We start from the raw sequence: 25,398 nt of genomic DNA, 5'->3' as shown, positions 1-25,398 counted from the left end.
AGTTGGAGAAACTATCACCCGCTAGCCACCTTTGTGCAAAGCACGTCGGGAGAACCGGTCTCGCGTAAGCGTACGCGTAATGTCGGTCCGGGCCGCTCCATCCAACAATACCGCCGAACCAAAGTATGACATGCTGGTAAGCAGTATGACTTATATCGCCCACAACTCACTTGTGTTCTACTCGTGCATATAACATCAACACATAAAACCTAGGCTCAGATGCCATTGTTGGGGAACGTAGTAATTTCAAAAAAATTCCTACGCACACGCAAGATCATGGTGATGCATAGCAACGAGAGGGGAGAGTGTGATCTACGTACCCTTGTAGACCGACAGCGGAAGCGTTAGCACAACGCGGTTGATGTAGTCGTACGTCTTCACGGCCCGACCGATCAAGCACCGAAACTACGGCACCTCCGAATTGTAGCACACGTTCAGCTCGATGACGATCCCCGGACTCCGATCCAGCAAAGTGTCGGGGAAGAGTTCCGTCAGCACGACGGCGTGGTGACGATCTTGATGTACTACCATCGCAGGGCTTCGCCTAAGCACCGCTACAATATTATCGAGGTCTATGGTGGAAGGGGGCACCGCACACGGCTAAGAATATGATCACCTGGATCAACTTGTGTGTCTAGGGGTGCCCCCTGCTCCGTATATAAAGGATCAAAAGGGGGGGTCCGGCCGGCCAGGAAAGGGCGCGCCAGGAGGAGTCCTACTCCCTCCGGGAGTAGGATTCCCCCCTTTCCTAGTTGGAATAGGATTCGGGAGGGGGAAAGAGGAGAGAGAGAAGGAAGGGGGGGGGCGCCGGCCCCCTCCCCTTGTCCTATTCGGACTAGGGGGGAGGGGCGCGCGGCCCAGCCCTGGCCACCTCTCCTCTCTTCCACTAAAGCCCACTAAGGCCCATATACCTCCCGGGGGGTTCCGGTAACGTCCCGGTACTCCGGTAAAATCCCGATTTCACCCGGAACACTTCCGATATCCAAATATAGGCTTCCAATATATCAATCTTTATGTCTTGACCATTTCGAGACTCCTCGTCATGTCCGTGATCACATCCGGGACTCCGAACAAACTTCGGTACATCAAAATGCATAAACTCATAATATAACTGTCATCGAAACCTTAAGCGTGCGGATCCTACGGGTTCGGGAACAATGTAGACATGACCGAGACACGTCTCCGGTCAATAACCAATAGCGGAACCTGGATGCTCATATTGGCTCCCACATATTCTACGAAGATCTTTATCGGTCAGATCGCATAACAACATACGTTGTTCCCTTTGTCATCGGTATGTTACTTGCCCGAGATTCGATCGTCGGTATCTCAATACCTAGTTCAATCTCGTTACCGACAAGTCTCTTTACTCGTTTCGTAATACATCATCTTGCAACTAACTCATTAGTTGTAATGCTTGCAAGGCTTATGTGATGTGCATTACCGAGAGGGCCCAGAGATACCTCTCCGACAATCGGAGTGACAAATCCTAATCTCGAAATACGCCAACCCAACATGTACCTTTGGAGACACCTGTAGAGCACCTTTATAATCACCCAGTTACGTTGTGACGTTTGGTAGCACACAAAGTGTTCCTTCGGCAAACGGGAGTTGCATAATCTCATAGTCATAGGAACATGTATAAGTCATGAAGAAAGCAATAGCAACATACTAAACGATCGGGTGCTAAGCTAATGGAATGGGTCATGTCAATCAGATCATTCACCTAATGATGTGATCCCGTTAATCAAATAACAACTCTTTTTGTTTATGGTTAGGAAACATAACCATCTTCGATTAACGAGCTAGTCAAGTAGAGGCATACTAGTGACACTCTGTTTGTCTATGTATTCACACATGTATTATGTTTCCGGTTAATACAATTCTAGCATGAATAATAAACATTTATCATGATATAAGGAAATAAATAATAACTTTATTATTGCCTCTAGGGCATATTTCCTTCAGTAGTACCGCAGGCAGTGCGGTACTACTGCTGGGACGCGCGCGAGAGAGAAGAAATCTCTCAAAAAAGCTGAGGACAAGGCGGAGGTGCCAGGCCCCCAGCGGTACTACCGCTGCGGAGCGGTACTGCCGCTTGTGGCTTCTCAGCGGTACTACCGCTGGGTGCGCGGTGCTACCGCGTGACCCAGACAGGACAAAGAAGAGAGAGGAGAGATCTCTTCAATGGAAAGGAAATGCTCGGAGGGTGAGAAGCTGATGTGTACGTGATGATTCCACCCATGCAAAACCCTAGCGGACCCCCTCTTGATAGTACGGTGCCCTCTACGCAACTAGTCCACCGAGAAAGAAACGAAAGAGCTACACCATCTTGAAATAAAACTCCGAGGGGAAGAAGGCGTCTCGTGCCAGGGGAGAATCTGTGAATAATTCAAAGCACAAGATTAGTCCGCAAACATGTTGTCATCAATCACCAAAACTACTTGAGAGAGATATGCCGTAACACCCATCTTTTGCATCACTTGCCTCAAGAAATTTGAATCAACCCGATCATATGCCTTTGATAGATCCACTTTGTAAGCACAAAATCCCTTAGTAGGATCCTTCTCCTGTTTAATATGGTGGATGCACTCAAATGCAATCAGGGCATTGTCAGTTATCATCCTACCAGATATGAAGGCACTCTGCTCAGGAGAAATTATATCGTCCAAGAGAGGACGCAATCTATTAACCAAACATTTGGAAACAACCTTGTAAATAACATTGCATAGGCTAATAGGCCGGAAATCGGAGACCTTGACTGGATTCGCAATTTTTGGAATAAGAATGATAGATGTCTCATTAACACCATCCGGCATAATACCCGTTCTAAAAAACTCCTTCACTGCTTTAATTATATTAGTCTTCACCACATCCCAATTCCTCTGAAAGAATCTTGCTGGAAAACCATCTGGCCCAGGGGCTTTCAAAGGCCCAATTTGAAAAAGAGCATCCGAAAATTCGCTACGAAGTTTAACATTATCGTCATCTGAAACAACTGAATTAAAAAGATCCAAAACCTCCGTGGCATCAAGGGTTCGGTCAGCAGCAAAGATGTCATGAAAATAAGACGAGACTACATCACCCATGGCTTGAGCATCTTTGTGTACAGTACCATTAGCATCATGTATCTCAGTGATTTTATTTTTTCTTGCTCTCCAAACCGCCTTACTCTGGAAGAACTTCGTGTTTCTATCACCTTCTTTCAACCAAGTGATCCTCGATCGTTGTAACCAAATCATCTCCTCCTTGTACAGTAATTCATTGAGTTTATCCGAAACCTCTCGGATTTCTGCACTATCTGCATTCATATTCATTAGTTCCTCTAGCCGGGTTCTTGTTTTATTAATGTCCCTTGTGATATTACCGAACTTTTTACTGCTCCACTTCCGAAGGGACACCATAGTCTCTCTCAAAACTTTATTGACATGGCCTAGATCATCCATCGCACCATAGGCCTCCCAAGCCTTGCGGACTAATTCTGGTAACCCGGCGTCTCTTTTCCAAAATATCTCATACCTGCGTGGATGCACTTTACATTGTTCTTGGTCCGGGGCACCCTTGAGCAATAACGACACATGATCAGAACATGGAGACGCAAGGTGCCGCACACTGTAAAAAGCGAACAGGTTCCGCCAAGAATTTGTAGCCACCGCTCGATCTAAACGGACTCGCACATTTGCTGCACCAGACCTCATATTGTCGTAGGTATAGGGCACACCTGAAAAACCCAGGTCCACTAAATCACAAAGCATCAAAGTATCCCGGAAAGCACACCTTGCCATAGACAAATGCCGAGGCCTGGGCCGACCAATGTCAAACAGTCTACCGCACACGCCTGGGACAGGCAGTTCTGACTCTGTCGACGAGCATTGCAGGAGAAAAGGCGTTGAGCCAGCCATAGTTTAAAAAATCAGATCAGATCGGCGGTCCAACTGTAAAAAACCGTAACCAGCCACCCTGCCGGTCTTTTAAGCCAAAAAGACTGTTCGTGCAATGGACCAGAGAAAACCGATTAACCGTGCTAAAGTGCTTGTTTTTTTTATTAAAACCGGACTAGAAAACTAGCGAATGTATAGCAGATCCAGAAAAATAGGGTGCACACATCAGGATTAAATCATTGGTCGCTCGGATAAGAGGTCAAAGCATAAATGCAGCCCAATATCCAACTCAGTCAAGACCACGTTCACGCCAAATTGAAGGGACACAACTCCTTTGAACTGTTTTTCCTATAAAATATTTTATTTTACGCCATAAAAACTACCAGAAAAAACTCATCGGTTCAGTTGCCGGTTCGGTTTTTTTAATTATGAAGTCAGCGCCAGAACCAACAACTGTCTCGTGTCATCATCACTGCAAGTCTCCTCCTCTGCAACTCCGACTTCAGAAAGACAAGCAAGTCACGATGACCCCTCAAACACGCTGGATAAGACCGACTACCAGAACACAACTGCAAACGACCTCTCAAACATGCTGGATAAGACCGACTATCAGAACACAGCTGCAAACCCGACTCCGCTTGAAGCCGCCATCATTGCACACAAGAAAGCCACGCAAAATCATCCACATCGCCGGACGGACACCTGCCGACCACACAACCGGGTGCCGGATTCTTTAAAACATTAATTAAAAAAAAGCCGCCCCTGCAAGGACGACGGGCTTCCATGGGTTAGTTTCCGTAATAGATCAAGTGAGCCGGTGTTTTGTATCATAGAGATAGTAATTACCTTGTCGAGGTTTATACCAAGAGGATTACAGCACAATAGGCTGTTGCTTTATACCGTGCTTGCCGCACGGTGGAACTGGCTCCCGGGCGTCAGCTTTTATGCTGTGAGGTGCTACCCAAAGTTGGCGATGTGGTACTAAACATGGACACGACAGACATCGATCACGGCCTCACGGTGAAACGGCGATACGGACTAACGGAGGCACAAGCACGTAGGAGTATGGGCTAGTTTGGTTTTGCATCCACGGCGAGAGCGGCCTCGCCGTCGCGTGCAGCTGGCAAACGGCCAGAGCACGTGCCGGACGTGCCTATTCTACGCTGGCCGGCCTCCCGGGTGCCGGAGCCCGTTGCTACTGCCCTGCTCGCCGGCGCACCGGCCGCCGGGCGCCGCTAGTGTGGAGCTTCTTTGGGTTCTTGAACGATAGTGGGCTGGGTGTTAAAAAAAACCTATTTATTCTCCATGGGCAAAATTACCCCCGGTCAAGACTCAAGACAAGCACACTGGAGAAAGGAGAAGATAACACCTAGGACAACAAACAAGACGATGGGATCAACTACGCGTTGGGAGCAAACGTACAAGCACGTCAGAGAACCATAGTCGTCGCGTAGTCGGGCCAGTGGTCACGCCGCCGTTTTTGTACTCCAAGTGGCCAAGTGTGAAACTTCCAAGTGGCGCTATGCACAAAAACAAGTTGCTTCTACGCGCCAAAATTCATGAACGTGTGGAAATACACGCTTGATCCCCAGGCGGACACGCCAAATACAACGTGTGGCTCATAGCAAAAAATAATTAATAAAAAAAAGCAGGGGCCAGCCACTTTCCTGTATTATGTTCTTCATTCAATTCGCACGGTATCTGATAATAGCATGCACAAATCCGAGTAGGGCGTTTCGATGCCCGGGCTAATCTGTATCCGGTTAGAAAGAATTTCATAAAAAATACAAAACAAAATCAAAAAATTCCAATTTTTTTTGTGTGGGAGAAAATTTGATGTGTGATGTCTGCTCCAAATTTCAAGTCATTTGGACATCTGAGGAGCTCTCAGCAAAAAAGACAAAACGGGCCAAAACAGTACATGAACAGTAAATATTTTTACCGACCCCCAATTTGTCTTTTTTGCTGAGATCTCCTCAAATTTTCAAATGATGTGAAAATTGAAGAGGACCTCATGCATCAAATTTTCTACCGCACAAAAAAATGAAATTTTTTGAATTTTCCTAGTATTTGTTTTAATTTTTTTTCATCAGCACAGGTGCAGATGAGCTCAGGTGCAGAGATGCATTTTCGGCACAAATCCTGGGATCCTGCTCATGGCAACAGGAAAACAGAGGTGTCACTGATATGTAGGGTGTCAGCCACTTGCCATATTTTTTTCTCAATCAGAGAGGAAAAATCATTGACCACCTGTACACTGCTCAATGATAGAGTGCAGCATCTAAAATAATAATAATGATAGTACATTGTAGCTAACATCACTACATCAGCACATCATTATCATCTACTACTACAAAATAATAATGGCACAGTGTTCCCAAAATAAATGTGATTCCGAACGCTAATTATTCAACTAATAAAGTATTCAGAGCCTCTCCAACAGACGCCCAAAATTAACCTCTCGCGCCCGTACCCAGCTCGCCAGCATGGTCATGGCCACACGCCGCCCCCCTGGCCTGCTCGCCGCCGTGGGCGTGCCCTACAGCCGCCGTGGCCGTGGCCCACAGCCGCCATGGCCGTGGTCGTGCTCCTCCCCAGATAGCCCTGCCGTGGCCGTGGCCTGCTCGCCCTGCCGCCGCCGTGGCCGCGCCCCGCCGCCCGTGGCCACGGCCTACTCACCGCGCCCGCGCCCCGCCCCGCCGCCCGTGGCCGCGGCCTGCTCGCCGCGCCCGCGCCCCGCCCCGCCGCCCGTGATCGCGCCCGCGCCCCAACCCGTCGCCCGTGGCCGCGGCCTGCTCGCCCCGCCACCCCGCCGCCCCTGTTCGCCCCACCGCCCCGCTCGCCCCGCCGCCCTGCCGTGGCCGTGGCCTGCTCACCGCGCCGCCCTTGCTCGCCCGACCCGCCGCCCCTGCTCGCCCCGCCGTGGCCGCGCCCACGCCCCGCCGCCCGTGGCCGCGCTCCTCCGGCCCACGCCGCCGTCGTGGCCGTGGCCGGCTGGCGAGCTGGCGTGCGCACGCGAGGAGGCCGGCGGGCGGGCGCGTGCATGCGTGGGATGTTCGGCGCGCTGGAGCTCACGCCCCAAATATACGGCTTCGGGTCCAGTTTCTTCGTGCGCGCTGAACACTTTTTACGGCGTGCTCTATTATACAGCGTCCGCTGGAGTGTTATTTCTAGCTCCGCGCGCGCTAAACTTGCGATTTTTTTAGGCACGAGGCTGATATTGGGCGCCTGTTGGAGATGCTCTTAAACTATACCTAATGCATGGTTAGGTTCCAAAGGACCATGCATGTCCACACACAGCACAGGCGTTCCCACAACCACAAGCTGATCAGCATCAGAGGAGAGTGATGAACCAGCCGGCCTGCCAGTGCCAGAGCTCACACGCTACCAAGTTCCGAATTAAGACGACAGACACATTCCATGGTGCACAACAGTGCGCCAGTGGAGAACGGAAAACAACAGCAAACGTAAACATCAGACAAAGCTCACGTGATAAGGTGATAAGGGTAAGTAAATCAAGAGGATGGAAGAGAGAAGAGATGATCACCCAGCAGGTCAACCATCCACCCCGTCCATTAAGGAACAAAATTGCACTTCTTCTTGTCCTCCACTCAAATGGTCTTGTCCACACTCTGATTGAGACGCCGATGATCACTCTCGTTTGCAATGGCCTTGCTGAAATGATCGCCTGTGTACCATCTCGCCAGCCGAATATTCTGCAAATCTTCACCAACTGTTTCTTTTTCAAAAGATGCCTTTTCCTGTTAACCAAAATCCAAAAGGATGTCAGGGCAAGTAAAGATAAGTGCTAGTGGGTAGAGGTTAGATTTGTTTAGTGAAGCCGGTAAGATAAGCGATGTCAGGGAAAGCAAAGTACGAAGCGCTGTAAGAATTCATTAAGGATTGAGTCAAGGATGACCACAAAATCTACAATGCAGTTTTCTTTTGTACGGAAGGTGTTCAGGGAGATCGGGCAATTGACTTGTCAGTAGATTATAGCAGGAAGCCAATAGTGGAACACTGAAACGTCAGTGTGAAGTGTGAACTGGGAAGCAGCTGGTGGGCTGGTGATGAACAAATGGGAGCAAGATCTGCTTATTTCTTCCCCCCGCTAGGAAGATGCTTTATCCAGTCAGTGCACAACTTAAGCTCTGGCTCCCATGCTAGTTTCACCACAAAACCATGCAGACACTCCATTTTTCCGACAAGACACACAGCAAGGTATTCCACATACCCTCCCTTGGCCTCGCACTTGTGCTGCTGATCTGCCTGGTCTGTCCTGGCAGTTCGTGCACGGAGCAGGAGAAGAGCTCCCTTCTACAGTTCCTTGCCGGGCTCTCACAAGACGGTGGCCTCTCTGCGACATGGCGGAATGGCACGGATTGCTGCAAGTGGGAAGGGATCACCTGCAGGCAAGATGGGACGGTCACCGCTGTCTTGCTGCGTTGGAAGGGCCTCCAGGGGTACATCTCACAGTCCCTTGGGGTCCTCACCGGGCTGCAGTACCTTAATCTCTCCCACAACTCGCTGTCCGGTGGACTGCCACCGGAGTTGATGTCGTCCAGCAGCATTACTATCCTTGACGTCAGCTTTAACCAGCTAAATGGAACGCTCCAGGAGCTGCCATCTTCAACGCCTGCCCGGCCTCTACAGGTACTGAACATCTCCAGCAACTCATTTACAGGACAGTTTCCATCCACCACATGGAAAGCAATGGTGAATTTGATCGCACTCAATGCAAGTAAGAACAGCTTTACTGGGCAGATACCAACTCATTTATGTAATAGCTCGCCGTCCTTCGCTGTACTTGAACTGTCTTTCAACAAATTCACTGGCAGCATCCCCCCAAGTCTTGGTAATTGCTCCAAGCTGAGAGAGCTCGGGGCTGGATACAACAACCTCAGTGGAGCTATTGACGGTACACACATAACCAACCTCGGAGATCTTGTAACCCTTGATCTTGGATGGAACAGCTTCAGTGGCAAGATTCCAGCTTCTATAGGACAGCTCAAGAAATTGGAGGAGCTCCATTTGGCCTACAACAACATGTCAGGGGAGCTGCCATCTGCTCTGAGCAACTGCACAAATCTCATAACAATTGACCTCAAGAGCAATCACTTCAGTGGAAAACTTACCAAGGTCAATTTCTCCAACCTGCCCAATCTAAGAATTTTAGACCTCTGGTTAAACAACTTCACCGGTGAAGTTCCAGAAAGCATATACTCGTGCAGTAATCTGATTGCACTGCGGCTATCTAGCAACAACTTACATGGGCAGCTCTCATCGAGAATAGGTAATCTGAAGTACCTCTCCTTCTTGTCACTCGGTAAAAACAATTTCACAAACATTACAAATGCACTTCAGATCCTTAAGAGCAGCAAGAACCTGACAACACTGCTTATGGGGCACAACTTTATGGGAGAGATCCTCTCACAGGATGAAACAATTGATGGTTTTGGAAATCTTCAGTTTCTCGATATACAAGGTTGCAATTTTTCTGGGAGAATACCTGTATGGATATCAAGGGCTACAAACTTGCAGATGTTAGTTTTATGTGACAATCGACTCACTGGACCAATACCAGGCTGGATCACCTCTCTAAGCAATCTCTTCTATATGGATGTGTCAAGCAACAATCTTACAGGAGAAATCCCATCAACCTTGATGGAGATGCCAATGCTAAAATCAACTGACAACGCAACTCATTTGGACTCAACAGTCTTTGAGCTGCCTGTTTATAATGGTCCAGCACTTCAATACCGTGTGTTTACATCTTTCCCAGCAGTGTTGAATCTAAGCAATAACAGTTTCACAGGTGTAATTCCTGCACAGATTGGTCAGCTGAAGGTGCTTGCTGTACTTGACTTCAGCTTCAACAAGTTATCTGGACAGATCCCACAATCGGTCTGCGACCTCACAAACTTGCAGGTGCTAGACTTGTCCAGCAACAATCTCACAGGTACTATCCCAGCTGCGCTGAACAGACTGCACTACCTTTCAGCATTCAATATTTCAAACAATGATCTAGAAGGGCCTATTCCATCTGGAGGCCAGTTTGATACATTTCAGAATTCTAGTTTCAATGAGAATCCAAAGCTGTGCGGCTCTATGCTCACTCATAAATGTGATTCAGCTTCGATACCTCCATTATCCACAAAAACACGACATAAGAAGGGTCTTTTTGTAATTGCCTTTGGTGTGTTCTTTGGAGGCATCGCTGTTCTTTTGTTGCTGGGGCGTTTCATTGTACTAATCAGGATAAATGGCATTACAACAAGAGATAGAAGAGAGAATAATGGAGATGTTGAAGCAACTTCATTCTACTCCAGTTCAGAGCAAACATTAGTGGTGATGCGGATGCCACAAGGGAAGACAGAAGAAAACAAGCTTAAATTCGCTGACATCTTGAAAGCTACAAACAACTTTGACAAGGAGAACATCATTGGATGTGGAGGGTATGGATTAGTCTACAAGGTAGAGCTACCTGATGGCTCCAAGCTTGCAATTAAGAAGCTCAACGGTGATATGTGTCTGATGGAAAGGGAGTTCAGTGCAGAGGTTGATGCACTCTCCATGGCACAACATGATAATCTTGTACCACTGTGGGGTTATTGCATCCAGGGAAACTCGAGGTTCCTTGTATATTCCTACATGGAGAATGGTAGCCTGGATGATTGGCTTCATAACAGGTACGATGATGCTAGCTCATTTCTTGACTGGCCGACTCGGCTAAAGATCGCAAAAGGAGCAAGCCTGGGCCTTTCTTATATCCATGACGTCTGCAAGCCTCAGATTGTCCACCGTGACATCAAATCCAGTAACATCCTGCTGGACAAAGAATTTAAAGCTTATGTTGCAGATTTTGGGCTAGCCAGATTGATCCTTCCCGACAGAACTCATGTTACAACTGAGTTGGTCGGCACTATGGGTTATATCCCTCCCGAGTATGGGCAAGCATGGGTTGCTACTTTGAGAGGTGATATGTACAGTTTTGGAGTAGTCTTGCTTGAGCTGCTCACCGGAAGGAGACCTGTTACAGTCCTGTCTACATCAAAAGAACTTGTCCCATGGGTTCTACAGATGAGGTCCGAGGGTAAGCAGACTGAAGTCCTGGATCCAACACTTCGAGGAAGAGGATATGAAGAGCAAATGCTGAAAGTGCTTGAAACCGCTTGCAAGTGTGTTGATAACAATCAATTCAGAAGGCCAGCTATCTCAGATGTAGTCTCCTCCCTTGCCAGTGTAGAAGCTGATCCATAGATGCAATGATCAGCCAAGATAAAATGAACTACACATGATAGATAATCTTGTATTTTCGTGCATGATATACATGTAAGTATGTAACATTCATAGTTTCGATAGAACTGCTACTTCTGATATACCTTTAGAGTTTGTTTTGTACTTTGTACAGAGCCTAATAGGTTGCCATTTTGAGCTTCAGGTACTTCTTTAAGAAAAGATTTTTGCAAGATTTCGTATAATTTTTCTATGTAAAGTATAGATATACTTAAGTTTCACAGGCATTGGACAAAGTTAGTATGAGAAATGTTTTTTTTCTCAGATAAATATTCAAAATGGTTTCCATTCAAGTACAGATACCATGTGCTGTCAGCATTGAAAATGGTTTCCATTCAAGTACAGATGTTGTGTGATGTCATCCATTTGCTTTCTATCAGCTGTTTTGAGAAAACCACCAGAGTTGGAGGTGCATTACCGAATTACTATACATCAAGGTTTGGTTAGTCCAACCATCGAACAACTGGAATGAGAATTTGAGAACGTAATACTACTACTGTCTTCAAATTTATATAACTCAGCACGGGCAACAGAATGAAGTCACTAGCAGAATAAGTAGTACGAGAGGAATGGCTATCAGAAGCACCTAGTAGTACGTACCATGTCGAAGGATTCACGTGGGCAGGTGGCAAAGAAACCACGGGCCTCACACAGGAGCTCGCCCCTCCGGCGTATAGATACGCATCAGAGTTCTTCCGAAGCTTCTTCTACGAGCTGATCCGGCTTCTCGACGGCAACCGTCGCGGTCCAAGAAAAGACACCCGGGTCGGCATTCCGCCGAACGGCCTGGGCGCGCTGCTGCCAAGGAGGCCGGCGCTGGGCACAAAAGGCCGGCATTGCGTCAGAGGAATACGAGTAGATGCCAGCGTGCGCGTGGAACGGAGCGAGCACGGCCGCGTGCGAGGAGGAGGAGGCACGTCCGTCTTCCGGTGAGAATGGTTGAGTTGCGACTCGCCGGGGAGCGGGGAGCGATGGCGATAGAGCGGCGAAAGCGAAAGGGTGTTGATTTTTTTATTTTTACTAGCAAAAGAGCTCGTGCGTTGCAATCGGAAAAGAAAATAACGCACGGCCCTAACCCAATAACCATGACTAAGACCCCAATAGATATTGCCGAGACGTCTCTCTCGGCATTAGATGAGAATCTGCTTTATTTTCATGCAATATTTTGTCAAGGCGTACATGCAAGGTTATCGACGGTTTCTTCTGTCTCCAATTTGGCTTTGATGGGGTGTTCATTGTAATCCGGGTCGATGTCGATACCAAAGAAAGATGGATCGTACGCTATTCATTAAGGTTGCACCTTAAATAGCATTTTAAAAATGTTTAACAGGTGAAATAACATCAGATTCATATTCTACCTATTTTTCTAATCAAATTTAATATATAACATGTTAAAATTGAAGTTATGGTTTAAAAGATGTATTTTGATAAAGTATTATTTGTTCTAGTTGGAATGCAGGTTAATTATAGAAAAAAGGCAAAAACGATATGTTTTTTGGGATTGCGGGTTATTTATCAGAAAAAAGGGGTTTTCTATAAAACAGTAAAAAAGGGTTCGTTTTCTCATTTAACTGATATAGCAGGTTAATTACCTGAAAACAAAGGGGGTCTTCTGTAAAAAAATGCTGCTGGTGAACGGGCAGAAGCAATGCATAATTTCGAATGGCAATAATCACATCCTACTACATCATCGATATACACTATCACTCTTATTTTTGTGAAAACATGAACAATTTTTAAAAATCATGAACATTTTCTTAAACTCATGAGCATATTTGAAATTGTGAACTTTTTAAAATTCACGAACATTTTGTAAAATCAAGAACGTTTTCTGAATTCATGAACATATTATATGCAAACATTTTGTTTAATCTGCGAACATTTCTAGAATCAGCTAACATTTTTTTGGGATTTGATAAAATAATTTTCTAAATTAGTGAACATTTTTGAATCCACGTATATTTTGTGAATCAAAAACCATATATTTGAATTTATGAACAGTTTTATTTTATACTATTTTCTAATACATGAATATTTTTTGAATTGACGAAATTTTGTGAAATTTTAAAACATTTTTAAATACATGAACTTTTTTAGAAAAACTCATTAATGTATGTTTATTTTCCGGACATTTATTAGAAAATTTGCTAATATTTTGAAAAATAACAAACAATTTCTAAAGCCGCAAACATTTATGATTTATTAAATATTATTTTAAATTCACAAATCATTTCAAGTAGACAAAAAGCAATAACGGAAAATAAAAATAAAAAATAAAAAATTGATCACCCATATATAGGTCGGCCCAGGCAAGGTGTGTCTTTTTCTGTGCGCTGGGCGTAGTATTAGATATTCTGAAATGGGCCGGCCCAGTCCGAATTTTTCTGTGTGCAACGTTTTTTATAACTTATAGGTGGCATTGGTGGGTAATTTTTTTCAACTTCGGGTGCAATTTTAATAACGTACGGGCAGAAGCACTCCGTGCTTTATTATTATATGGGGGAGAATTAGGGGAGATTTTTGTGAAAACCGATTTGGCGTTGATATGCGCGATAGCCTAGGGCGCTCCGCACGTCCGCGTGGGGTGGGCCGGCCCATTCGCCCAAACCTACTAAGCTGCGTCGTACGATTTGTTGGTTCTTTTGCTTTTTTGTTTCTTCTTTGTTCTACTTATTATTATACTCTCCCCAAAAAAACTTTATTATTATGTTCCCCCTCAAAAAAATTATTATTATTATGTTATATGTTGCTAAAAAACTTATTATTATTATATTCTAAATTACTAAATTTAAATAAAAACCATATTTATTTACGAAAAATGTATTTGGCACACCTGTGACAGATTGCAAAAACGCCACACCACTTGGATGTCGTCCAATTTAATCCAACGCGCTCTACACGTTCCAGCGAGCCGTTTCTTTTTTTCTGTCGCTGTTGTGTGGGCCATCGCTCCACGCCCGCGTCGCTCGAACCGTCTCCCCCCCCCCGATGCGCTGACTTAACTCCTTCCTCCCCCACCACTCCCTCAATTCATTCGGCAACCGCGCTCTGCTCCGCTCTTTGGTTCTCGGCCGCTCCGCCCGCGCTCTCTCTATCTGTCGACGGCGAGCGGCGACTCCTTCTCCGGCCGATTCTCGACGCCAGTGTTCTTTTCCACTGGTTAGTCTCGACTCAATCCCCCCTTCCCCCACATCCGCCCGAGTAGTTCGTGCTCTGTTTCTCGACGCCATTAGTGGCGGGATGTTCGTCGTGTTGGTCGCAGGTTAGAACAGACGAGGAATGCGCCCAATACGTTCAATTCATGGTGCATTTGCTATTTTGTTAGTCCCTGTTTCGCATGCACATCGTTTTAATGCTTAATTTGCCGTTTTTGATTTCGTGGGTAGTTGCCGTAATTTTTGAACTGATCCCTTCTGCTACGCGGCTCGATTCTGATTTCTAGGGTTTTCTCTAGATGCATAACCATCATATCTCCGTTCATGATTCGACGGCGTTATCCTATGATGATTTCTGCTGTTATTTTGGTCGCCGGTAGGGTTTGGTGCGGGGATTTTACAACGAATCTCCTCACTCTGTATCTATGTTGGGCTCCGTTTTATCATGCTCTTATGGTTGCAGTGAAGGCATTGAATTACCACCAGTATAATTAGGTTGCTGATGATAATCTCATACTGTTTGTGTGTTTTATATGCAGTTCATCTCGTTGTGTTTAGATTGTCATGATGGATTGTTTGTTCTAGCACTACCAGTGGTGTCTCGTTTCATGATGCATTTTGTGTTTCTAACTAATGGATGTGCCATCATTTAACTTACCTGAACTTTAATTGTGAATATTACCATCAGTGGTGTGAATTATTTATCAGGAGTCCACTGTAAAATTTATCATGTCACTGATTTTTTTAATACTTAGTGATGTGATGTCCAATATATGTGTTTGTGTGTAAGTTGTTGCCATCCTTATTTTGCATAAGTTATCTTGCCTGACACATACATTTTATCGGTGTATCGTAAGCAAAAAAATCAGGTATTCAATATCTAGTAGAAGCAGACATGTCCTTTTTTTCATCCTTCTCTGTTGTGGATGAGTTGTCTTGTTGTATGTTCACAAGTTACCAATGTATCATAAGAATATGTATGTGACTATTAATTCAACAGCTATGCATCCTTTATGCTCACTTTTTCTCTTTGTTATTCTTGTGTGTCAGGTCAAGATGCCAAGAAAGCGCAAATTAGATGATGACTTTGAGGAGGTGAACCCCTTAAAGAAGCATAAGCCTCCCGCAGATCGGAATAGGGCTTCTCCTAGTGCTCTTGTGACTGCCTGTAAGGATATGTCAGATGAGAGAATGGCCGCGATCGATGACATGGATTTCACTAGTCTGCGGAATATCAAGTGTGATAATCTGTTCAAATCGGCTTTCTCAATGGCTTGCTGGTCTATACGACCCTGATTCCCGTGAGGTTGTTGTACCCGGTCGCGGAAGGTTACCGGTCAGTGAAGAGTCTGTGCATCGTATAATGGGTGTGCCCCGAGGTGATATTGCGGTGGATTTCAAGGTTCCTACAGATGCAGAGCTTGAGCTTGCGGGAGATCTTTTTGGTGATCTTGGACATGCTCCTAAAACTATGGATGTATTAAACCTTATCCTGAGCACTAACCGTCATGACGACAATTTCAAGCGCTTGTGGCTTGTGCTTGCTGCCAGCACCGTGATGGCGTCGACGACTTCGAACAAGATCAGCACCAGATGGTATCCTGTGTTGGTAAGAACATCTGGATATCTTTCTAGTTCATGCTTTTTATCGCTTTTCTTTTCTGATTTTCTACCTGGTAATTTTTTGCTTCTTAGTCTGATGATTATGCACATATGCACCTTGATAACTTACCCTGATTTTTGGAGTGTGGTAACTTCTGTCCCTTTGATTTTCCTGTGATCTGAAGTGTGGTATTTATGTAGTAATGCACCTGATAACTTTATATGAAGGTGTAGTAATTATATAGTAATGCACCGGATAACTTTTTATGAGGGTGTAGTAATTACATAGTGATGCACATTATAACTTTTTTCTGATGGTGTGGTAATTATGTAGTAATGTGCCTGATAACTTTTTCTGAAAGTATGGTAATTATTTAGTAATGCACCTGATAATTTATGTATGCCTTGCAATATGGTAATTTTGACTTACTTCTCAATAATGTGGTAATTGTGTGCTTATGTACTTGGTGATTCAATGCTTTAACAGTGTTATAAGTATCTACTTATGTCCCCTGCTAACTTGTGTGCATACATTCCTCTAGGTTTCATGTGCTTTCTTTTTTTTCGCAGCAAAATATTGGCAATGTAAAAAACCTCAACTGGTGCAAATTTATTGCGGATCAGCTTCACAAAGCCCTTTCAAAAGGAAAGCCTACGACGGGTTGCCTCATATTCTACAATGTTAGTCCCCCTATTCTTTTTTTGTTCCCATTATATTTGGATTGTACGTCTTATTCCGCTAAACAGCTAGATTGTAACGACCTTTTCTGTTTTTCCAGCTTCTGTATATAGATGATATTGACTTAACTGGCCTTGATATCATATTGCCTAATGGTCCTTTTGCAATTAATCTGTGGACGAATGAGTTGGCATCGAAAGTTCTCCGGATGGATGTCCAGAGGGACAAGCTTTCTTATGGGAAATTACCGGTGATTTCCCATTCGTCATTTTTCTTACCTTCTATGTATTGCCATCTTTTTTATCAAGATCTTAATTTTTTTATCATATTTTTTTCAGCTTAAGCCCCAATATGGTCAAGACTATTGCTTGTTTGGTGGTTTACAAGGTCTAGATAAATTCATGCGTGTTCATGCACCGCAAAACTGTTCTGAACAGGTATTTTTAATCTTTTTAGTGCGTTTGGGTATTTTTGTTTTCCTTTTCCTGGTAAATATTGTTATAAAGACCTGGTAACTTGTTCTGTTTTTAGGATGGTAACTTTTTTATATTTTTTTAGATTCTCACTTTGGAATAACTTCATTTTAACTTATCTTTGTGTGGTATTTTTAGTTGTTTTTGCATGGTACTTAATGTCTCTCACAACCTGATTATTTGTTTTTTCATTCGTGATTTTCTATCAGAAACTTGCTAAAGCTTTTGCTATTGTGGGTCGCTTTTCGTCTGGCATGGTTGGCCTCCTGGGTGGTCTTGTTAATGAGTTCATGTCCTTGGATGATGAAGACAGCTCATGTATGTCCCATGTGTTAGAGGACCAACTAAAGGGTTTATCTTCTGCTGCTGGGAAGACTGCCGGGAAGACTGCAAGCACCCGTCCTGCATCCCGCTCGCGTGAAGTAAAAGATACCGGCAAGCAAGCTATCGAAGTTTCAGATTCTGATCATGAGGATAGTGATGGTGGCGGTGATGGTCACTCTGACGAAGATCTAGATTTTCACGTTCATTACCATGGTTCTTCAGGTGGGCCGAACGCCCATGAGGCTTCAGGTAGTGGGGGTAGTGCTGGACCGAATGCCCATGATGCTTCAGGTAGTGGCGCAGCGAATGCAGATGTGGGTGCAACCATGTTTGCAACTGCCAATGTGTCGGTAAGGTCAGCCGGAATTGATGCAACTGCTACTACAGGAACCGATCAGCCTCTCGAGTCTCAGATTATGCTTAATGCACGTTCCGGGAATGTATCTAGTGATGGATTGCATAACCAGCCAGATATGACGGATACTCAAAACGAGGCTGTTGTTGATGCTTCTGTGAAGAGGTGCAGTTCTTCTCTCGTCCGTAACTTGGAAAAGCAATATTTCAGGTGTCGCAAGAAATTACGCCTACCTTCTCCGCCCATGGCCACTGGTACAACTGTTTCTAACCAGCCGTTGTTGGATGATACACATCGTTCTATCAAGGCAATAGTCATCAATGAGCTTGGCATTGTAGGCCCTGATAAGGGCACTAACTCAGTAATTGCCAATCCCACACGGAAGAAGCAACATCCTCGCAAGTGATTTCTTATCATCTGCTAGTTGATTTCTTTTTATTTTCATTTGTTATATTGCATTTCTTAGCTGGTAACTTCTATCAATATAAGCTGGTAACTAATGTTATATTTTAGCTGTTGTGTGCAAATATAATCTGATAACTAATGTTAATATAAGCTGGTAACTAATGTTTTTTATAAGTTGGTGATGTCCATGTTTATTTTTCTTTGTGTACATACTTACTTATTGTTACTCTTTTGTGTTATCACTTTTCCTAGCACCTAGCTTCTGATAATTAGAAGTAAATATGTCTGGATAGTTTCTATTCCTTATCAAGCTTGTGTTTTTTTCTAGAAAGGATAGTAATTATATCATGGTAAGGCTGATAACTTTCAGTAGCTATTTTCACGATAATAACTTCAGTTTTTTATTTGAACAATATGTAGTTTAACTTTGTTTACATGATAATTTTAGTAGTTATATGCTGGTAAGCATGTGTTATTTGTCTACGGTAACATTTTTCTCACGTGCACTATATCCTTTTTCAAATAATAACTTGTCAGGTGTTCGAATGCTCCATCTATTAGTGTTGCCGACCTTCAGCAAACGCGGTCTAGCAGTGTGGGTGTCACGTCTGAGGAGATACCTATTAATCGTGCGCGTTCTTCGGCAGATGTTGACTCGTCTGACACGTCAAGCGGGTGATTATGAATGTTATTTTTCCTCGCTATATGATATCTAAATGATTTTCTCTGTTTGTTTATTTTTCATTTGTAAATTAGGTGAATATATACCGATAATTTAACTCTTTTATGCGTGGCATCATAATCTGTACGGGAATGACTGGTAGTTTTTATAGTCAAAGCTCTTACAATATTTACTGTTTTTTTAGCATGATAAATTTGTTGGTAACTTTGTTATCTTCATAGTTACCATCTTCATTAATGATTCGTGACGATGTTGATTTTTTGCATTATGTGGATAACCAATATGGCCCTAAGCTGTCAAATAATTTGAATACAAGCTGGTAACTAAAGTTATTTTTTAGCTGTTAACTTCTGTCAATATAAGCTGGTAACTAATGTTATTTTTAGTTGTTGTATGCAAATATAATCTGATAACTAATGATAATATAAGCTGGTAACTACTGTTTTTATAAGCTGTTGATGTCCATGTTTATTTTTCTTTGTGTGCAGCAAGAAAACCAAGATTACTGTGAGGAAGGTTAAGAGGTCTTCTACAGTTGCAGTTGCAACTAGGTCTTCTCCTCGTTTTGCTCCCAAGGACGCGAAAGATGATTTTGAAGACTCCCCCATGGTCAGTTCTCCAAAGCTGTTGTGCAAGATAATGCCCCTGTGAGGAATTCACCAGATGCTGGTTTTGGAGCTGTGGATGAGCTCGCGGCAGCAGCCACTATTACTCAAGTGGTAGAAGAAATTGCCGATGTTGTTATTGGCACTGAAGCTGAAACTTCTGCTGATCAACCTAAAGGAATTGCTCCTCCAATGAGCGCTGTTGTAGCTGAAACTTCTGCTAATCAACCTCAAGGAATTGCTCCTTCAACGAGCGCTGCCGTAGCTGAAACTTCTGCTCATCAAGTTCAAGGAATTGCTTCTCCAATGACCGCTGTTGTAGCTGAAGATGACCAAGCTCCTGTCAAAATACCACGTGTTGTTCAAGCTCAAGTTGAATCTTCCCAATCCAATGTGGCAGAACCAGTTGAAACTGAAGATGCAGTGTTTGTTTAAGCTCAACCTGGGGATGACCAAGTCGCCGCCCAATAATTCAGCATCATTGCAGATGTAGAAGATGTTGTTGCTGATAGGGCCTACTGGGATTTCACCCCACCATCTTGCTCTCTTGGCCTAGATTTTGGCTCCACACCGCCCGGACCAGATATTATTATGACGACCACAGTTCCAGCTGCAGTACCAACACCGCCCCCAACGGTTGTTTCGACAACTCAAGCACCAGCAGTGGCCCCAACGGTTAACAATGCTCCCCAAGACCAAGCAGCAGCACCCCCAACTGATCATATGGCGGCAGCACCACGAGATTTAAAGAATGCAGAAGATAATCCTATTGACTCCAATCCGTTTTCAGGATCTGAGCCTGCTGACCTTGGTAAGTGAAGGCATATACGTGTCTTCGCTTTATCACAAAAGAGTGATAGGATGGATGTCTACTTTTTGAAGACCTTTTTTATGCTTTTAGTTTGATCCTTGTGTGTATATTCATGCTCTTTTTATCTTATGTATGGACAACCCCCCCCCCCCCCCTCTCACATGTAATGACTTATGCTTTTGCATGTGTGCTATGTAATGAACTATGTGTTTTCGTTTCACATTTGCGCTCTTTTACTTTTTATGTTGCCTGGTGTGTGGATGTATTATACGTGATTACTAGATCATGATGGCGCGCGTTGCCGCGCCCGTCTATTTTGACAATACAATGGTAAGAGTATTTCTATAAATATATGGAGCATGAAACATGAAAGTTCAATTTTTATTAATTAAAGTAAATTTGCATGATATTTTTATCAAGAACTATATATATTTGTTAGTAATGAAAGGCCTGCAAGTTAAATAACATATTGAGCGAAGAGAATTGAATTTATCAGATAAAGGGACTTTGGTGGAGGTTTTCTTATGTATTGTGGAGATATAGGCATATAGAGATCAATTAGGTAGGACACAACATTTTTATGTAGTTGATTAATCAGTTGAAACATCTTCTCTGCACGAGAGTTATTTCTATTTGGTGTAGCCATGACCTGTGAGATTATTGTTAGTAACATATACAAAGAAATAGTATACACCAAGTTCACAAAGGAGAAAAAAATGTAATCGATCTTTAATACCATTTTTGTTTCTGCTATGGATTATCAACATGCACGTGTGGATGAAAACGTGGTCAGATTTGACATTGTATGCATGGGTGCAAAATTATATACTACATGGAATCACACATGTCTAGGTCTGAATCTGGACTATTTAAATCTGCCATCAGAGACCTCTCTACATTCAATTGAGGCATTTTGATTGCATCAGGAAAGTACTGAATTGTACAGAATATAGTACACCACAAATCAACTCATCCATAGTGTCAATTGGTAATTCATGGCAGAAAGAAATCACCCGCACATATAAAATTATCTATTTCTTCATAGTCTGTGGAATCAAGTAATAGATATGAGTATGAAGATGTAGTTATCAAAAGAAATATTATAAAAATGGTAAAACTATCCATGGCAGAAAATCACCTCAGAACTTGTCAAATGAGATCAGAATGAAAAGGCAGAAATACCGGAGTTGCGTAATGATCGGTGGAGTCCAATTATAAACCATCTGGACTTAGTTGGAGTGGTCTTGTGTTCCATATGTCTGAGCCAAATGCTGAATCTAAGACATATTAGGACTGATATATCCATGGACATCCCTAGTTTCTTAGACGACCTTGTACCAGGATGTGCATCTTCAGGTGCACCATTGTCCACAATCATGCGGTATACAAATATCATAGTAATATCACAATTATGGATATATCTATCCTCCAAGAATCCCCCAAACGATCATATGAGAACCACCTGGGGCACCAAAGGTAATGGAAAAGTTTGCATTTCATTCACACCGTAGAATGCAGTGAACCCATCATAATTCATACAGCACAAGTATGATTAAATTCGACAAGTCTAAATGACATACCATAACCAAATATCCCTCAAATATCCACGAATTTTATTTGTTTGTACACATCCAGTAATTTTCTGATCATGTGTGTCATTCTTCCAAACAATGTTCCCATCAAAATCAACAAGTGGACCACCACATCCATCCTATTCCTAGCACAACAATGAAGTGTGTACATAGGATATTAGTAATTTTGACGCATCAAAAGACAGTGCATAATGATTAGAAAAATAAGGAGAGCAACAAACATCACACTGTAGTAATTTTGCATGTGGAGAACATATACCCTTCACTGTCAACTTCACTTGGAATGTCAATCGGTTTCACACGTGACACGTGCATCCATTAATCTGCCTGAGTGGAAACAACGGTTTGTAGCTAATAACGGACGATGGGGCTACTGAGACATGCTGCACGAAGATCAGGGAAGAATCTAGTCGCAATAACAACCATACTTAAAGATTAATCGTAATGATTTATTCACCCATCAACAACTTTGTTAGTATTGGGAAGGCCTAATTTTATCTACAAAGTTATGACAGTATACAGGATGATTACCTGACCAGTATCTTAAATAAGAGCATCAAGTGCAGATAATTAGCAGCACAAACCTCCAGTGTGGGGTAAACCCGCGTTCCTTATCTGATGTGCTAACCAAAGCTGACGAGGTCAGAACACATACCCCCAACTGAAACAACCCCAACTTCCGCCCTCCGGCTAACTGCTTGATCATGGTCGATCTGGTCGTGCCGCGCCAACGACTTCAGATATGGCGTAGAATTCTTGATGGGCGTAGTGCGCCACCGATCTAGGGATGGAGCTCGCCGACGCCACAAGAAAGACAGGAGAACGAGGACAGCGGCGGCTAGGCGGAGATGGATTCAACGTTCCTACAAGGTGGTTGAAGACTGTGCCATGAGGAGCTACAAGCCCAAGGAAGCGACAACGGCGGCGGCGCAACCTGTGTCGTGGGTGAGGGAGATGGAGATAAGGTGGGAACTGAACGAGAGTCCAGGTCAGGGTAGAATGGGAGGGAACATCGACGACCGTCCATCCGGAATCGGACGTACATCATATAGGATAACGATATGGCTTCGATTTGGTCTCCGGAGAAGCTGCCCAGAGGACAGTTGGTCCAAGAAGGCCCAAGCGCGAGACAGTTGGCCCAAGAGCAAGCCCACGCGCGAGAGGGGAGTATCATACGGCCAGCAAGCATCCAGCCACGAAATCGAACGGCTAAAAGCGTGGACGCGCGAGAAAGCTCCGTTTAGGTTCAGTTATACTGTCCTTAAATAAATTATTGTTCATTTTTCCTGGTAACTTTTACTAACATCCGACTGATAATTATTTGCTAACTAGTTAATTAAATGGTAACATTTGTGATCATACTCTGATAACTTCTGCTATCACCATGTTGATAACTTCAACATTTTGTGTGGGTAACTTATGCTATCACCATGCTAACATATGATTGATAATTGTATCGCTCTACTTTTAACTGATAAATACATCGTCCTACATGAAAGATATTTGTACCTTGTTTTCCAGCTTACCATTTTTATCGTATGGGAACTTTCACCATGATAACTTTTTGCGAATTTTGTGCTAGTATTTTTTTGTTCTAAGTAGATACCTACATGTTCTTATTTTTTTTTGCTAACTAGTTACTAAGATGGTAACTTTTGTGATCATACCCTGATAACTTCTGCTATCACCATGCTGATAACTCCAACCATTTTTGTTTCCTTTATTGATGCTGTAAATACACCCCTCCCCTTCCTTTCCCTGCATGCACAGACAAACCATTCTAATACATTTTATGCTGCCCCTTTAACTATCCTGACCCCCCTCATTTTCTTCCCTTTTCTCTCTACAATAATTCTATCATCATTCTGTACTATCTATCACTTTATTCTTTAGCTGTTTTTCCACATATTTGACATTCCTTTTGTCAGTTCACAAACTGACCTGATCGCAACTTTTTGAAGAGAGTCGATTTTGAGTTTATGATGCGGATGTTGAAGACGACGATGTAATTATGTGGGTTGAAGAAGTCGAACGTTCCACTGTTAGAGCAAAAGCAAATTACAGTTCTGTAAAAGGTACTGATAGGAAGATTTTATTTAACAAACTCTTTCCTACTGCCAACCTTGATAACATCATTATCTCCATGTTGATAATTTACTGTTCTAAACTCTGATAACTTCTTTTCTTTTTGTTTCCTCATAATATTTCTTTCCACCATTCCAACTCTGATAACTCCCCTCACTTTTCTTCTAGACCACCCCACCAGCCCTGAATTTGCTACACCAGTTATTCAACCTCCCTATGGTAATCATTCAGCCAGTGTGACTCCTAAATCTTACATTCGGAAAGTTAGGGTAAGCCGCCCATCGCAGTTCCTTCTGCCTCCATATTGTGGCCTCACAGCATCTGCACTCGAAGAGGTTATTTACGCAGAAGTTATCAAGCACACCACTGATTCAGTTGACTCCAAGATAAAACAGTAATGACATTTACTGTTTTCCTTTTCTCTAGTATTTTAACCCCTCACCGACAAAACATTTGCTTATATACTATTTTTTTTCTTTGTTTGCTTTTCAGTATTAGGGTTATTGACATCGATGGGCGATGGGTCACATTGGAGGAGCTCGCTAATAGTGTGATAGAAGGTGGCCAAGTTTCGAATAATATTGCAGAGCTCAACATCCGAACTCTTTCTGATTCTGTACCCTCAGGGAAAATCATTTTTCCATGGTTGCTGCCAGTATATCTTCTCATACATGATATGACGAGCAAGTTCCTAATCAAACATTTCCGTCGTGATGCAAACTACATACTTAGTCACCAAAATCTGGTACAATTTTTTACGTAAACTACATACTTTTCTTCTTTTAAATCGTACAAGCTGTTTTTTAGTTGGTCTAACAGGCAATTTTATCAGACTCTTATTTTGGTTTTGTCAGACATCGTACCATTAAAGAATTTTAGTTGGTACCTAGTTATGTTACTTTTCTGTGGTAACTTTCATCTATGCCTACTGGTAACATATGTCGTCAGTGTCCTGATAACTTTGCCTTTTTAACTGTAAATGCATTGATAACTTCTTGTGTTCATGTGTTCACATTTTTTTTAACAGCTACTGTTTCCAACACTGCAAAAGTTGGGACCTCTACCAAAGGACGGGCATTGGTATGTCTTGTGCCTTAATCTCAAGGCAAAACGATTTGAAGTTCTTGATTCTCTTCGTCCACAAGATAGCCCTTCGCTCATCACACATGCGACGAACCTTATGAATGGCATTAAAAAAGCCTGGTTGATTGCGTACAAGGACTCGAGTAAGCAGATCCAATACTATAATCTTGTGTACATCGATGTGTTCAAACAGGACAATGGCCCTGTTTGGATCCTAGAGTTAGTGTTAGTTTGAGTTATTTTGGGCTCAAATAGCTCAAAAGGATCCAAACAGGTGGGTTAGATTCGGTTGGTTGCATCTAACCCATGTAAAAAAAGTATCCCGGTGAAGAGGTGCTATTTGGGCTAGTTTTCCCAGGGCCCACAAAAA

The 25,398-nt window shown here is 43.4% G+C and overlaps 1 protein-coding gene and 1 long non-coding RNA gene across 4 annotated transcripts; one reads left to right on the top strand and one right to left on the bottom strand.

Moving 5' to 3' along the window:
- The first annotated feature begins 7,213 nt into the window (after positions 1-7,213).
- Positions 7,214-11,416, top strand: LOC125515728 (tyrosine-sulfated glycopeptide receptor 1-like). The gene is made up of 2 exons (XM_048681235.1): positions 7,214-7,692; positions 8,168-11,416. The coding sequence occupies exons 1-2, from the start codon at positions 7,229-7,231 to the stop codon at positions 11,139-11,141; spliced, it is 3,438 nt and encodes a 1,145-aa protein (XP_048537192.1). The 5' UTR covers positions 7,214-7,228; the 3' UTR covers positions 11,142-11,416.
- Positions 11,417-19,140: 7,724 nt separating this feature from the next.
- Positions 19,141-22,871, bottom strand: LOC125515729. 3 transcript variants are annotated; one of them, XR_007287103.1, is made up of 4 exons: positions 21,849-22,871; positions 21,407-21,730; positions 19,900-21,314; positions 19,158-19,797 (listed from the first exon to the last, which is right to left on the bottom strand). It is a non-coding gene; the product is annotated as an uncharacterized LOC125515729 (long non-coding RNA). The 3 variants fall into 3 exon arrangements; XR_007287104.1 differs by having other exon boundaries at positions 19,194-19,797; positions 19,900-21,730; positions 21,849-21,985; positions 22,120-22,871; XR_007287102.1 differs by having other exon boundaries at positions 19,141-19,797; positions 19,900-21,730.
- Between the last annotated feature and the right edge of the window lie 2,527 nt (positions 22,872-25,398).

The sequence above is a fragment of the Triticum urartu genome, chromosome 6 (genome assembly GCF_003073215.2).
Source record: "Triticum urartu cultivar G1812 chromosome 6, Tu2.1, whole genome shotgun sequence".
NCBI classification, from domain to species: Eukaryota; Viridiplantae; Streptophyta; class Magnoliopsida; order Poales; family Poaceae; genus Triticum; species Triticum urartu.
This window is presented reverse-complemented; position numbering and strand designations above follow the sequence as displayed.

Coding starts and splice junctions, on each gene's coding strand:
- LOC125515728 (XM_048681235.1), top strand. CDS start 7,229: ATGAACCAGCCGGCCTGCCAGTGCCAGAGCTCACACGCTACCAAGTTC. Junction 7,693..8,167: donor GCAAGTAAAGATAAGTGCTA/GTGGGTAGAGGT, acceptor CTGTCCTGGCAG/TTCGTGCACGGAGCAGGAGA.